The sequence below is a fragment of the Sardina pilchardus genome, chromosome 22 (genome assembly GCF_963854185.1).
Source record: "Sardina pilchardus chromosome 22, fSarPil1.1, whole genome shotgun sequence".
In the NCBI taxonomy this organism is placed as follows: domain Eukaryota; kingdom Metazoa; phylum Chordata; class Actinopteri; order Clupeiformes; family Clupeidae; genus Sardina; species Sardina pilchardus.
Window position 1 is genome coordinate 21,742,488 of NC_085015.1, and position 12,705 is coordinate 21,755,192.

Here is a 12,705-nt window from a genome sequence, read left to right on the forward strand (position 1 = left end):
ATCCACACTAAACTGTGTGCATCAGCCTTTGCATTTGTATGAATGTGACCGTATACGTTCCGCAATGTTACATCATTGGTCTCACAGAGTGCAGTGTGCATGAGCTGCAGTGGTGCTTATGTATCAGGATGGAATTACCCAGTCTGAAGGCAGATTTACAAATGCTGTTTGTCTTGGATCAGATGTGTTTTGTTCCTGGGATCTTTGTGGAACCATCTGGAACCTTTGGAACAAGATGAGTGAATGCATGTTTTGAAAGAACAAACATGTATGCTTTCACTGTATTGTACTGTGTCCTGGCTAATAGTATGACCTTGTTAACCACAGATATTTGATATCTGTACTGCATATTCACCACTGTTTGCACCTTCTGAGGGCTACTGTACTTAGAAAGCTGGCATCTGTGAATCTGTGCATCCGTATGGAATATGCACATGGGAACTCATAGGAATGCAAAGTGAGCCAAGAATAATAATAATAATGAAACAATCATTCAGTCAAAACACATAGAGGTTACCCTTGATACAAAATAGATGGAATCGTAAGGTCCCAATTCAGATATTGCGCTTTGTACCTATACCTATAACAATGTCATACTGGTTCATGTCCATTTACAATATTGAGTTTGCAATATTGAGTCATTGTTCTGCCACATAGCCCCCGTAGCTGTAGAGCTGGTCAGTGCAGTATTGAGGGTCAGGTGAAGCTTCTCTCCTTGTCACCACATGTTGCTGCTTCCACTTTAGCATCACCTGGGAGCACTTTCTAGACACTTGTAATAATTGTGGCCCGAGACGCAACCTGAGTGTTGGGTTTCACAGTTAAGTCACCTTCATTTTGCCGCGAGCAAATCAGGTTACTGTACCTCCCTGGAAGGAATCCGATCCAGTTGGGAAGACACCTGGACATTGAGACACGGGCCTGAGGTTAGGTTCTGTAACCAAGTATCGGAATCGGTCAACTCAGCATTTCCAATCAGTTTAATTAGGGGCGACTAATCCAAACGACATCATGCCACTGAGTCGTTTCCTCATTGAACCAACAAGCAGAATTCTCACATTCTCTTGACTCTGCACGTTCTTCGGTTGGGGACAGTTTTTGATAGCAGGTGATGACCCATATGGTCAGATTTGGACATGTGTAGAAGGAAATAGGTCAGAGGTTAGCTGTGCCATGAAGAAAGAGATAAGGGGCATTAGACACTGGATCTAGCAGTGCAGTTTACACATTGATGCTGATACTACTCAGTTTAGTGTTGCTGATTCTCTGGTAGAGTTACGCCGCTCTGCTTTTTGTGTCCCTCGGGGCTAGAATCTGTTTCAACCTCAGGAGCCCTTATTGGATCCAGAAATGTTTGAATGCTTCAATGAATGAATTCAAGATTTGCTCATGAAAGTCTCACTAGACCTTCATCACATTCTATTAGGCCTAGACAGTGTTTGTAAAATAAGGACTCATTCTAGATGATCACTGCTTTCTAAACTGCCTTGTTGGAATTATATGATACAACTGTTATCAGTGTTTTCTGTTGGTTATGTTTAAAATGAGAGAACAAGTACAGACATTGTTTTTGGGGGTACTTTTGTTTAGTAACATTGACCTGCAAATAGACGTCGCCATCTAGTGGCTCACAGAGGGTATAACAGAGCAGATGGGGTTTACAGTAGCCTAGGTTGATGTCACACCCTGATCCTGTTTCCCACGAGGGAAAGGGATGTCGCTTGAATGGTCTCTGTCAGCATGCAGTATTAGTAGGTGTACATCACCCATGTCTTCGTGTGCAATGTTCTAATGTGGTAATTTACTGCCTTAGCCTAATAGAATGTGGCGATTTACTATAAATGAATGTGTGTCATACTATATTTGTGTTATATCTCACTGGGTTAATTATGCAATGGCATGATGAAGTGTATTCTATTCATTTCTTGGAAAGAGTAAAGATATGTATATATATATGCTTTATTTATGTTTCTCCAATGATTTATTTTAATTTAATGGGCTTATATGTAGGCTTACTCCTTAGTTAAATTAAGATACATTTCATATCATATTGATGGCATTATAGAAAAAACAGAACAGAGATAAAGAAAAAGAAAATTTATTCTTCTCTCATCGTCCATTCCCCAAAAGTGCAGATTTTCCAAGTACCAAAGTTCATACTCAGGACATGAGACATAACCACATTACATTGACAGTCATCATTTCGGACAGTGCAACATGGGAGAGGACAATCCGGCAGGCATGTCTAAAGCACGTGTAGGCTACTGTATAAAAATCAGATGTTTTTTTGTGATGAAAAAGGAGGTCGTGGGCAGTGTTGTTCCTTTAAGCAAGAGGTGTTGATTGGTCAAGATTTATGGCTTGATCATGGCAGTGAACTCTGCAAGAGCAAAAGAAGAAGAATGATCAGATGAGCCATATGGTGAAACACAACTGACTGAGAATCATTCAGCTCAACTCCTTTCAGAAGTTGTCCCAACTTAAACAGTTAAATGTGAATGTTCCAGTTGAAATGTAAAGATTGGTAATAGCAGTGGCAGTTTAATGCTATATTTAAAACATGCATATACATGCACACACATATTATATATATATATATTCAGTGTAGTAAAAAAGATGCTTTAAGGCTTATCATAAGGATATAAATAACCTGCCATATTGCAACTTAGCTGCCAGTACAGCTTTCCCTTTAAAGGTGTGTGACTTTCTGGTGCCATTGGTTTCTGTTTGATTGCTGTTGGCCTGCTTACAAGTCATGTGCCAAATTTAGCCAATTAGCTGCACTTACATTCTCTGCAGCCTAATTTCTTTGAATTACTTTGAATTCAAATGCAGTTTCTAGGGAAAACCATGAAATGCTGAACTATATGGCATATAAAGTTGAATATCTTACCATCGATTCCAATCTTGCCATCACCATCACTGTCTCCTGCTTTAAGGAAGGCCTTGGTCTCGGCATCGGTCAAAGCCCTAGCACCAGCCTTGAAGTTCTGCAGAAACAGTCTGAAAATCGAGAGAGGAGTATTTTAGTTTATGCCCAGCATCTGAAGTGGCTGCATTGTGTCGATGAGTTAAAATGAGTCAAATAAATGAATGAAAGTGATAAAAGTTATTGTTCTTACTTAAGCTCATCCTCCTCAATGAAGCCGCTCTTGTCCTGGTCAATGATTTCAAAGGCCTTCTTGATTTCAGCGGCAGACTTGGCAGAGAGGCCAATCTTGGCGAAGAACTCCTTGTGCTTGAAGGAGTCAGCACCTGAGTAAAAAAAGGAATGTGTTTTGATGACGATAACATTCTAGGTGTCCATGATCTTGCAAATGTGATCACAACTTGAAATGATCAATGGAACAATGACTGTGTCAAGTGTGTGCTCTGGCTTCTGAGTGACATGAAAACAAAAAGGAGAGTTGGGATATTGTCAACTTATTATTATTATTATTATTATTATTATTAATAAATTCAGCACTGCAAATGGCTAAAATGACTGAGCTATAACAGAAAGAGGACTTAAAATGTCCTGTTCTTATCCAACTGTACATTTGCACATCAATTTATGAATATTTAGGATATAGGCTATATGAATGACATATTTCTACCTGCACATGCGCCCAGGGCTGCATCAATGTCGGCAGCAGCACAGACGGCAGCGAGAGCCATTGTTTTCTGAGGGAAAATGAAAAGAAATTACAATCAATTAAAACAGCAATTAATCGCATAATATACAGTAAACAGTTGATCAATGCAATGGAGACTATGGCCTACGACAGATTGATAGGTAGATTGACGTAAGCCAATTAATTAGTAGGCTAGGATCCTATAACTCCTAAGAGCCATCCAAGCAGTCCGACAACCAATTTGAGTCTGACTAGACAGGTGCGCTTAGCGTATTCCTATCTGCTTTAGCCAGGCATCCAAATGTTCTTGCTAGTCCATTTCTCTTCGCATATCATCAGTCCAAGTTTGTGGCAAGAAAAACTTAAGTGGTAGGCTACGTGTCCATGAAATTCCCCCCCTCTGAGCTGTAGTCCAATATCAGTTGAAGAGTTTTCAGAATCTCGGCGCCTTAGTATGCTTCCATTCGGATGTGAGAAATACAAATATGTCTTATGATTCGCCCGATTGATTTGTGGTGTCTGCCTCCTCCATAGTTGAACTCACCTCAAGTGTGTATTGAGGTGCTAGAGTGGATTCACAAGCGAGCCTGTTTGAGTCTGCCAACTGCAGTAACCACAGAGGTCGACCCGTGGTTCTTATATACCTTCACTCACCCGAAATATGAGGCTTAATGTAATTGATACCGCATGCAAAGCAGTTGGTTGAAAAGTTTATCCAGTAGTCAGGCCGATCTATTTATGTACATAAATGAAGATGCATAAAAGGTACGTGTAGGCAAAAGTCTTTAATATTCAGTCGAGCTAATAATATACGTTGCTGACTTGCGTCTAACGATTAAGTTGGCGACGCAAAATTCAAACTTAAGAATTGAGGAAGGGTGCAAGGATGCGGGTAAGGTCATTCGATTTGGTTGCGCAAACGAGCAGTTAGAGCAAGATCTCTGGCAAAGTCAAATGAGGACTTCATTTGTCGCAATATTATGCTCTACAGGTGCTTATTTTACAGCTCGTATTGCTGTAGCCTATGGGTAAGATACTAATCAAAAGTTTGAGTAGGCTAATGACTTGTTTGTCAATTTTCTTTTCTTTCTATTTATTCTATACTTTCGTTTTTTACCCGAAATGTATAACCATCAATGAATGGTATGTCATGGTCTGTGAATCCATGATAACCTTAAGATAGATGAACTTGATGAATAGAAAGCACATTTTGGGGGAATTTTGGGTAAACATTTGATTTATTTTAAAGAAACGTTGTCATTATTGGTCATCTTTGATTTGTGTGATGGTGCTGGTCTTTTAATCTTCTGCAATTTTTTTAAGTTACATCAGTAGCCTATACTATACTCTGTATGTCAATATACAATATACAGTGATGCACTTGTGCACTGTATAGCGCATTACATCTCAGCAATTCAAGTCATTGATGAGCATAGCAAAAGAAATGACAGAAGCAGACTTTAGGATTTCATGTGAACCTGTGGATTGATGTTAGGACTTGTTGGTATTCCTTGCATTTAATTGGGAAGTGGTTGGTTGTATTTTTAGTCTTCTCACCTCTTATTAGCTCTGTGGTGCATTACAGCTACTATTTATGAAAGTGATGCAAACTGATAGCTACATCCTCATTAAAATGTACAGACAAGCTGGTAGGAACACCCCTTGTTTACTCAAGGTCTATCCCAATTCATCCGGATGTATTACTATCCTATTGTGTCCTTACTATTTTCTCATTGTTGTTGTGTTACCTGAATTCGCCTCTGAGATTGTCAAGATCTGTGATTTAAAAAAAATATTATTATTATTATTTTTTAAACCTGTTAATTAAATTATTAATAAATGTAATTGTACATTAGGCATGGTCTTGTTCTTGTTGGCATGCATATGCACTTAAAGTATGTGATTAAGTCTGCTTACATTGGTACAGTCTGCTTAAATTGAAAGAAAACCCCTCCTTTAAAAATGAAATAACAGCCCTCTTTCAGAGGGTGGCAGTGTTGTGGATTTCTCTTGCGTCTGTGGCCTGAGAGAGACAACTGGGCGTCAACCCCAGCAATAAATGTGGCATTTTAAAGCACTAATTTCTACTCTTGTCTTGGAATGCAAAGTGAGAGGAGGAGGAAGCGCTTGTCAAAACATTATTACCTGACAAGATTTATTACTGAGCATGTTTTTGAGAGCCATTGTTGTCACACTTATTAGTTAAGTGGGGTTTTTTTTAATTTGATTTCTTTGATTTTCAAAAATATTTATTTTACCACGTACATTATTTACCACGTACATTTCTGACAATGATATAATCAGTAAAGGATTTAATGCTGAAATATTGACCCTCTTATTTGCCTGAATTGAGGTTTTTTTTTTTGCTTAGAAATCATGTTAGCTGTTTACTTGTATTTAAGATATCAATCACCGAGCTCAGGCTACCTCTCTTAGTTAAACCGATATCTATGCTGTAATTCCCTACAGCTGTGCCTTTGAGAAGTCAACTTTTATGAGTTGAACATGCATGTTTGGTCTTTTGTTTCTCAAAATGAATTATTTCATACAATTGAACTCATTGCATAGAACTCCAATCTGCATGAGGATTTTTGTTTCTCGAAATGAATTATTTCATACAATTGAACTCATTGCATAGAACTCCAATCTGCATGAGGATTTTGAAATGTTTACATTTAAAACACACGCTGTATGATGTGTTAAATGACTACGAGCTCTCTTGCTGCTTGCTTTCCCAGAAGCATGTCCCTTAAGGTTTACTTATTACACTGCTCAGGCATTGACATCTCTGGTTGTTCTTGACAGCTGCATCCAAGAGTGGAAAAAATGTATTTATATCCTGTAAATATACTATGCTCTGTAACATACATGCTCGACATGACCTGGATTCGGCTGGCTCTCCCTACGGTCGGCAGGGATCTGGTTAAAAAGTAATCCATCTCACTTAATTATAGTTCTGAAACCCTATAGTCCGCATGGCTCAGGTCCTGCAGAGCACGGCAGCTCTAATTGAGTACACCCGTGGCATCTATGCACTGCCCACGGCCTGGGGGATTGAGTGCAAAGCCAGCATTCTCCTCTCATGCAAGGGCCAAGTGTCCAGCATCCGTCCGCACATATTGCCAACAGGTGCTCCCCCTAAAATGGCTGGATACAATGTCGTCTAATGGTTAATCTAGGGTAATGTCTTCACAAAGGTGTTCCCCCACTGTGGGTATCTGACTGAGAGTGTTTTTGGGGCACTGGTTGCCAGAGTTTGTTTGACATATCCAAATACTTCCGTGTTTTTTTTGTTTGTTGTTGTTTGTGTTGTTGTGAGTTTGTTTGACATATCCAAATACTTCAGTGTTTTTGTTTTGTTTTGTTTTGTTTTGGTTTTGTTGTTGTTGTGTTGGGTTTTTTTTTTTGAATGATGGAGAGGTGAAGAAATGATTAAAACCATTAAGCCAAGAGATTTACTCCAAATGTTTATTTATTTCTTTTTTTCAAAAGTGCAAAAAGATTGAATACTTGCACTGGTGTGGTTGTGAACATACAACATACAACTACACAACATGAAAAATTGACAAGTTGTTGAGACCTTGCACATGTCCTTGCTAAGAGTTGGCAGGGTATTCATAAATAAATATATAAAAAAGGCAATATCAGCTATCTGAGCCAGGTAGTCTACAGCAGTGGAAGTCTGATTCCATGAAATGTGGTTCCATGAAAACTTAAGCCTTCACAAGGAGAGCAAACTCTGTGGAGGTAAAAATAAATATGTGTAAGTATTGATAATCTATACAAGGTAAACATACCAAAGTTATTAGTCACATCCTTATCGTTTCCAGATATAGATATTGACAATTAATTGACGTGATGTGTAAGGTTAGTTTAAACCATATGTTGTAACTTATTAACAATAATTTCTATAGCTTTCTAAATATAGTTCCTTGGCACTGTCTCTTACTGTACAGTGAATGGCTATTTGTGTCTACTATTCAGATTATTGAAGCAATGTTTAGGTAACTGAGCCACAGAAATATGATTGACATCTTACCATCAACTCCAATCTTGCCATCACCGTCACTGTCACCAGCGTTGAGGAAGGCCTTGGTCTCGCCATCGGTCAGAGCTCTGGCACCAGCCTGGAAGGTCTGCAGGAACAGTCTAGGAAAAGAGCAGGATAATTTGAGTTAGATGTGAGGAAACACGTAAGATAGAGGATGACCCTCTCTCCACCCCCACTCTGAGTTATGTTCTTAACATGATCCGTATTCGCAGATGTTTTGTTGGATCATGAGGGATTTGTTCCTTATCCCCGTGGCTTTGTAGGCTATCAATTATCATAATAGTGCTATGCAATTCTCATTATCCGAGCTACAGCATCAGATGTCTATTGGAAAAGCAGCACAAGCAACTGAGATTGTTCTTACTTCAGCTCATCCTCCTCAATGAAGCCACTCTTGTCCTGGTCAATGACGAAGAAGGCCTTCTTGACCTCATCAGAAGACTTTCCGCTCAGGCCGCACTTGGCGAAGAATGTCTTGTAGTTGAAGGAGTCTGCAGCTGTTGGAGGACGAGATTGTCAGGAAAAAACTATTTTGGACTCAAGTAGATGCTTACTTACTCAATTCTTGATATTTAATTTAACTGTTAAAGACATTTTTTCACATTCGGAATAAAATATTCACAAAATCAAATAAATGTAAAACTGCATTAGTCAAACATTGAAGTCTATTCATTTTTCTTGGGAGAAGTGCATGCTGAGAAATATATAGGCCTATGAGTAAGGCCGCATGTGTTTGTCATTCCTTACCTGCGCAGTCCTTGATTGCAGCAGCAATATCGGCCTCTTTAAGGATACCAGCAAAAGCCATCTTTAAAAGATCTGCGGAGGGATGGCAGGAAAATCAGCTCTATTAGATTGTTTACAATACGAATGAAAAAAAGAAGCGCATAAATAATATAAAAAACCATGTGACTACTGGATTTCTAGGCCGAATCAACTTTGACCTTAATGGTTGGGCCATTTGCCAACATAGGCCCGCACTTGCCCTATAGGACCTAAGTTCGCACAAAACTCTGACTGTTTCTGAGTTGCTTAGGAATGAATCAAGACCAAGACCGGTCAGTTCATTTAGCACTCTACAGATGTCATAGGCTAGCTACATTACAACTTTTGCTTTTTATGGTTGAAGTGTTATTCTAGAGCTTGCCAAATCCTACTACAGTTTGAGCTCTGGCATCATAGCACAGTACCCACTGAGGAGCAAATCGTGCCAATAACTAAAATCCGTAACTGCCCATGACTTTCTGTCTGAAGGACATCACATCACCCCGTTCCTGCGCCTATTTGACACAAGGCAATTGCCCAATTCCCGTCCACTCTTGAGCAGGGAGTTCTTGTTATTCTCATTTAAAACAATATATTTTTTTCGCAGGTCCAACCCAAAGGCGAAGTCCAAATGAATTCCAAATGCAAAGCATTCCGCGTGTGTCCATTATAAACTGTATTCCATTTGGCGTTCGGGACCCGAGAGCGCTTCAGCGCATCGCTGCTCTTCTTCATATATTGCGACTCCGGATAGCGACTCACCTTTTAGACTTTGGTCTACGTCTGGGTAGCAAGGATGTGCACAGGCTGAAGATGCAGAGATTCTGGCTCACATTTATACTGCAGCTGTGTAACCCACACCACATGCTTAGGTTAGCTATAGTTTCGAGAAAAAAATGTGTCCAAGTCATATAGTGCTATTTTTATCCTTTTAAAATGGAGATGCTCAAAGTCCATAAGTGTAACACAAGCGGGCATCTTTGGGCGTCTCTCCTCCCTCGTGCAGTCGATGTGCACGGCATACTGTCTACAGTGCGTTTTCTTTGTAATATGACTCTTGTCATAAGGAAATGCCCCATTTGTAGATTAATATGTGACTATCCAACAGGGTTCTTATGTGTTGTTTATAGGCAATCCGTTTGCCTGACAAAGAGAACTATAATCATGTTTATGGATTTAAAGAGGAAAAAAATAGTAAGCAATTTATCAGGGCATCTGTCTTTGAGGATGTCCCAAACATGGGCAGGGATTGAGGTGTAGGAAGAGAATTCTCAAATTTCACCCGCCAATCTTTCAGGATTCCTTTAATGTCATCTGTTGCACTTGTAAGACAAACCCTACACGTATGTGACAGAATACACCACAGAATTTCACTAACACAGAGGTATGTATGCAGTAAGATAAATGCCCTCTCTTTTGAGCCTGTGGTAGAAAATGATCTGGGCTCTGAAATGAATTAGGAGGCATACGAGACAAATTCATTATTGCTGAATTGCTAGTTGAAACTGTGGTGTGTGCTTTCAGCCTCACAGTGTGTGCCTGAAGGTCAGGCTGTGAGCAATGTTTTTGTGCCTCAGACACCTCAGGTAAACGATGTGACTGTTAGCTAATTGCAAACCTTTACTTTGATCAGTTTGTACTTATAAACGTACATCCCTTAGATCCCCCCAGAGACCTGAAAAACTTGTTTACACGTAGCTCTTGAAGACTGACACAGGCCACTGGTGAGACACGCTATTTATAACTCTGTCTTTTTTTTTTTACACCAAAACTGCACACACAGTGACACTGGTGAACCAAGAGTCTTTATTCAACGGGCTCTTCTCATGCCATGATTTTTTTTACTAAGAATGACATATTGCAAGCAAATGTACTGTTTCAAATCAGCAGGACAAGTAGAAATCATATTGATCTAAATAAATCATCCAGACGGCGCAGAGCTGGAATGCTGTAGTGACAATCCTGGGCCGTCTGTCCTCAGGAGGAGTTGACCAGGGCTGAGAACTCTGTGAAGCCAAAGGAGACAATTTATGAATGCAAATACGTTCCTCAGTGCCTGGAGGGGTGTGTTTACACATGTCCTTAGCTGAGTTGAGTCACTTCTGTTTTTTTTGTGAGTTAACAACTGTTACGCTATAGTGTGAGAATAGTCTCTCAGATTAGATAATCCCAGACCTTCCCAGTTACGCTATAGTGTGAGAATAGTCTCTCAGATTAGATAATTCCAGACCTTCCCAGCCAATCTTGCCATCCCCGTCCATATCTGCTGCCTGCATGAAGGCTCTGGTCTCCGCTGCCGTCAGGGTCCGTGCCCCTTTGGCGAAGTTCTGAAGGAATAGTCTGGACGAGAAGACAAGGGAAGAAAAACCCAAAACTGAAGATGTCACTCTCAAGTTAAAAGTCTACATTATGCACAAAGGGGAATTGTTACTGATTGGCCTTAGTTTTACGTTGAAGATACATACAACTGTAACAGCTCATCAAGTCCATAAAGCTAATAATTCCAATTTTATTTCCATTTTTTAATGTCCAGTTTTATTTGCTCTAGTCTCTTTACTTCAATTATTACCTTGTGCATTATTAGCAGTTATACAAAATAAAATCAGCTTTACAAAACTGTCAAAGGTATAGAAAAGCTCTATTAGCAGAACTGTCAAATGTAGAACAGCTCTATTTGTGAGAAAAAGTATAATATACTCAACTGTAGCTCATCCTGCTCAATGAACCCACTCTTATCCTGGTCTAGAATCCGAAAGACCTTCTCTATTTCTGGTGGAGATTTCTTTGACAGCCCCACAGTTGCAAAGAAGGTTTTCGGACTGAAAGAATCTTTTGCTACCCCACGCAGAGAAAAAAACAAACAAACAAACAAATGATTACCACAGGAAGAAAAGGTATTTCTCGGGTATGATAACAGATATGATATGATGTGATAATGTAACATGCTAGTGATATTACAGCTCAAAGAGAGAGGGAGAGAGAGCCAGCCAAACAACAGCATTCCAGAAACCTAACGCTCCGACCCCTGACTGTTTCCTTTGGCAGTCAATGGAAGAACTCCAATGACAGCGTCTCATACCTTGGCACGCGTTGATGGCTGAAGTAATGTCAGAAGCGGCGAGGAAGTCTGTAATGGCCATCGTCAGGGAGGTTGCGGGGAAGACTGCAGAGTCTGACTGCTGGTAGGAGATAGAAAAGCTTCAAACACTGTGTCAAAAACCACCAGTGTGTTGTTGTCAGATGCACCTGGGCTCAACCGAAGCCTCTTAAGTGGAGGACTAGGTGAACACAAAGGCTGAATTGTGTATGTGATACGTAAACACAGGTTCATCGCATTTGTTTCTTAACCTCTTTTTCTCCATTCTCTTTTTTCTAATGTAAAATGAATTGTACGATGAATAATTTTAGAACAAATTGGCATATAATTTATTCTATAGAAACAAATTACTCTGACCAACTCTCACACAAGACATACAGAAAATCCATGGTGAGGGGAACTTCATAGTTGTTTTTGGATGTAGTTCATGAAAAGAAAGCCATGGCTTTTGTTCAGTGTTTCCCCATAAAGAGCATGTATTCATATTCAGACAGACTGTGGAATAATTAATGCATGTGAATATCTCTGGAGGTGTTTCCTCAAGTGGGTCACAAGTAAAAACACTATTCTTTTGCCAGATGATCAGATAGCAGGTTATATTTGGTTTGGCCAGATGCGTCCACTTCTCCTCTCTTTCGGTCCTTCTAGATGCTTCCGTGTAGTGATTTGGTACTCTCCACTGAGTATTTGGCACCCTGTCCATGCAAACATCCTGTTTTTGCACTGCTGTCATTCTGAGACTTGTCTTTCACTTTGTTAATGACCACACAGTCTTCTGAATAGTGGGTGCTGTAAGATGCAAATGAGAGGCGTACGATAACTTCACCAGTCACCAGCCACAGGTCTCTCAGATCTATAGTCATAGTATACCTTCATTTCATTCTCAGAAATTCATTTAGGGAAGTCCTCATTTAGTATGAAGCTGAGATTACACGGGCAACAACTAGTGTGGAAATGTAATAAAATACTCGTGTGGCACTGCACTGCTGACAATATTTTTGCCAACTGCAGTACACACACTGTGTTCTTTTTCTCAGACATATTTTCCTGTCATGTAAGTGTGAATTACTGTGGGAGAGATGAAATGAGTGTGTGTGTGTGTGTGTCTCTCTCTCTGTGTGTCTCTCTGTGTGTGTGTGTGTGTGTGTGTGTGTGTGTGTGTGTGTGTGTGTGTGTGT

At 39.9% G+C, this 12,705-nt stretch overlaps 3 protein-coding genes across 3 annotated transcripts; all 3 read right to left on the bottom strand.

Annotated features, from left to right (window-relative positions):
- Positions 1-2,082: 2,082 nt before the first annotated feature.
- Positions 2,083-4,260, bottom strand: LOC134070261 (parvalbumin beta-like). The gene is made up of 5 exons (XM_062526547.1): positions 4,159-4,260; positions 3,597-3,663; positions 3,123-3,255; positions 2,894-3,003; positions 2,083-2,380 (listed from the first exon to the last, which is right to left on the bottom strand). Exons 2-5 carry the CDS (start codon positions 3,655-3,657, stop codon positions 2,355-2,357), a joined length of 330 nt encoding a protein of 109 aa, XP_062382531.1. The 5' UTR covers positions 3,658-3,663; positions 4,159-4,260; the 3' UTR covers positions 2,083-2,354.
- A 3,000-nt stretch (positions 4,261-7,260) lies between these two features.
- On the bottom strand, positions 7,261-9,227 carry LOC134070262 (parvalbumin-2). The gene is made up of 5 exons (XM_062526548.1): positions 9,193-9,227; positions 8,413-8,484; positions 8,030-8,162; positions 7,654-7,763; positions 7,261-7,353 (listed from the first exon to the last, which is right to left on the bottom strand). The coding sequence occupies exons 2-5, from the start codon at positions 8,471-8,473 to the stop codon at positions 7,328-7,330; spliced, it is 330 nt and encodes a 109-aa protein (XP_062382532.1). The 5' UTR covers positions 8,474-8,484; positions 9,193-9,227; the 3' UTR covers positions 7,261-7,327.
- A 1,134-nt stretch (positions 9,228-10,361) lies between these two features.
- On the bottom strand, positions 10,362-11,581 carry LOC134070263 (parvalbumin, thymic-like). The gene is made up of 4 exons (XM_062526550.1): positions 11,510-11,581; positions 11,133-11,265; positions 10,661-10,770; positions 10,362-10,436 (listed from the first exon to the last, which is right to left on the bottom strand). The coding sequence occupies exons 1-4, from the start codon at positions 11,568-11,570 to the stop codon at positions 10,408-10,410; spliced, it is 333 nt and encodes a 110-aa protein (XP_062382534.1). The 5' UTR covers positions 11,571-11,581; the 3' UTR covers positions 10,362-10,407.
- Between the last annotated feature and the right edge of the window lie 1,124 nt (positions 11,582-12,705).

Bases quoted from the DNA above. Each gene is read 5' to 3' on its own strand.
- LOC134070261 (XM_062526547.1), bottom strand. From the start codon at position 3,657: ATGGCTCTCGCTGCCGTCTGTGCTGCTGCCGACATTGATGCAGCCCTG. The intron at 3,256-3,596 runs GTAGAAATATGT...TTTTTTACTCAG, and splicing joins AGCCCTGGGCGCATGTGCAG to GTGCTGACTCCTTCAAGCAC. The intron at 3,004-3,122 runs GTAAGAACAATA...CTCGATTTTCAG, and splicing joins ATTGAGGAGGATGAGCTTAA to ACTGTTTCTGCAGAACTTCA.
- LOC134070262 (XM_062526548.1), bottom strand. From the start codon at position 8,473: ATGGCTTTTGCTGGTATCCTTAAAGAGGCCGATATTGCTGCTGCAATC. The intron at 8,163-8,412 runs GTAAGGAATGAC...GTCCTCCAACAG, and splicing joins TGCAATCAAGGACTGCGCAG to CTGCAGACTCCTTCAACTAC. The intron at 7,764-8,029 runs GTAAGAACAATC...CTCTTTTCCTAG, and splicing joins ATTGAGGAGGATGAGCTGAA to ACTGTTCCTGCAGACCTTCC.
- LOC134070263 (XM_062526550.1), bottom strand. From the start codon at position 11,570: ATGGCCATTACAGACTTCCTCGCCGCTTCTGACATTACTTCAGCCATC. The intron at 11,266-11,509 runs GTATGAGACGCT...TGCGTGGGGTAG, and splicing joins AGCCATCAACGCGTGCCAAG to CAAAAGATTCTTTCAGTCCG. The intron at 10,771-11,132 runs GTTGAGTATATT...CTTCTCGTCCAG, and splicing joins ATTGAGCAGGATGAGCTACA to ACTATTCCTTCAGAACTTCG.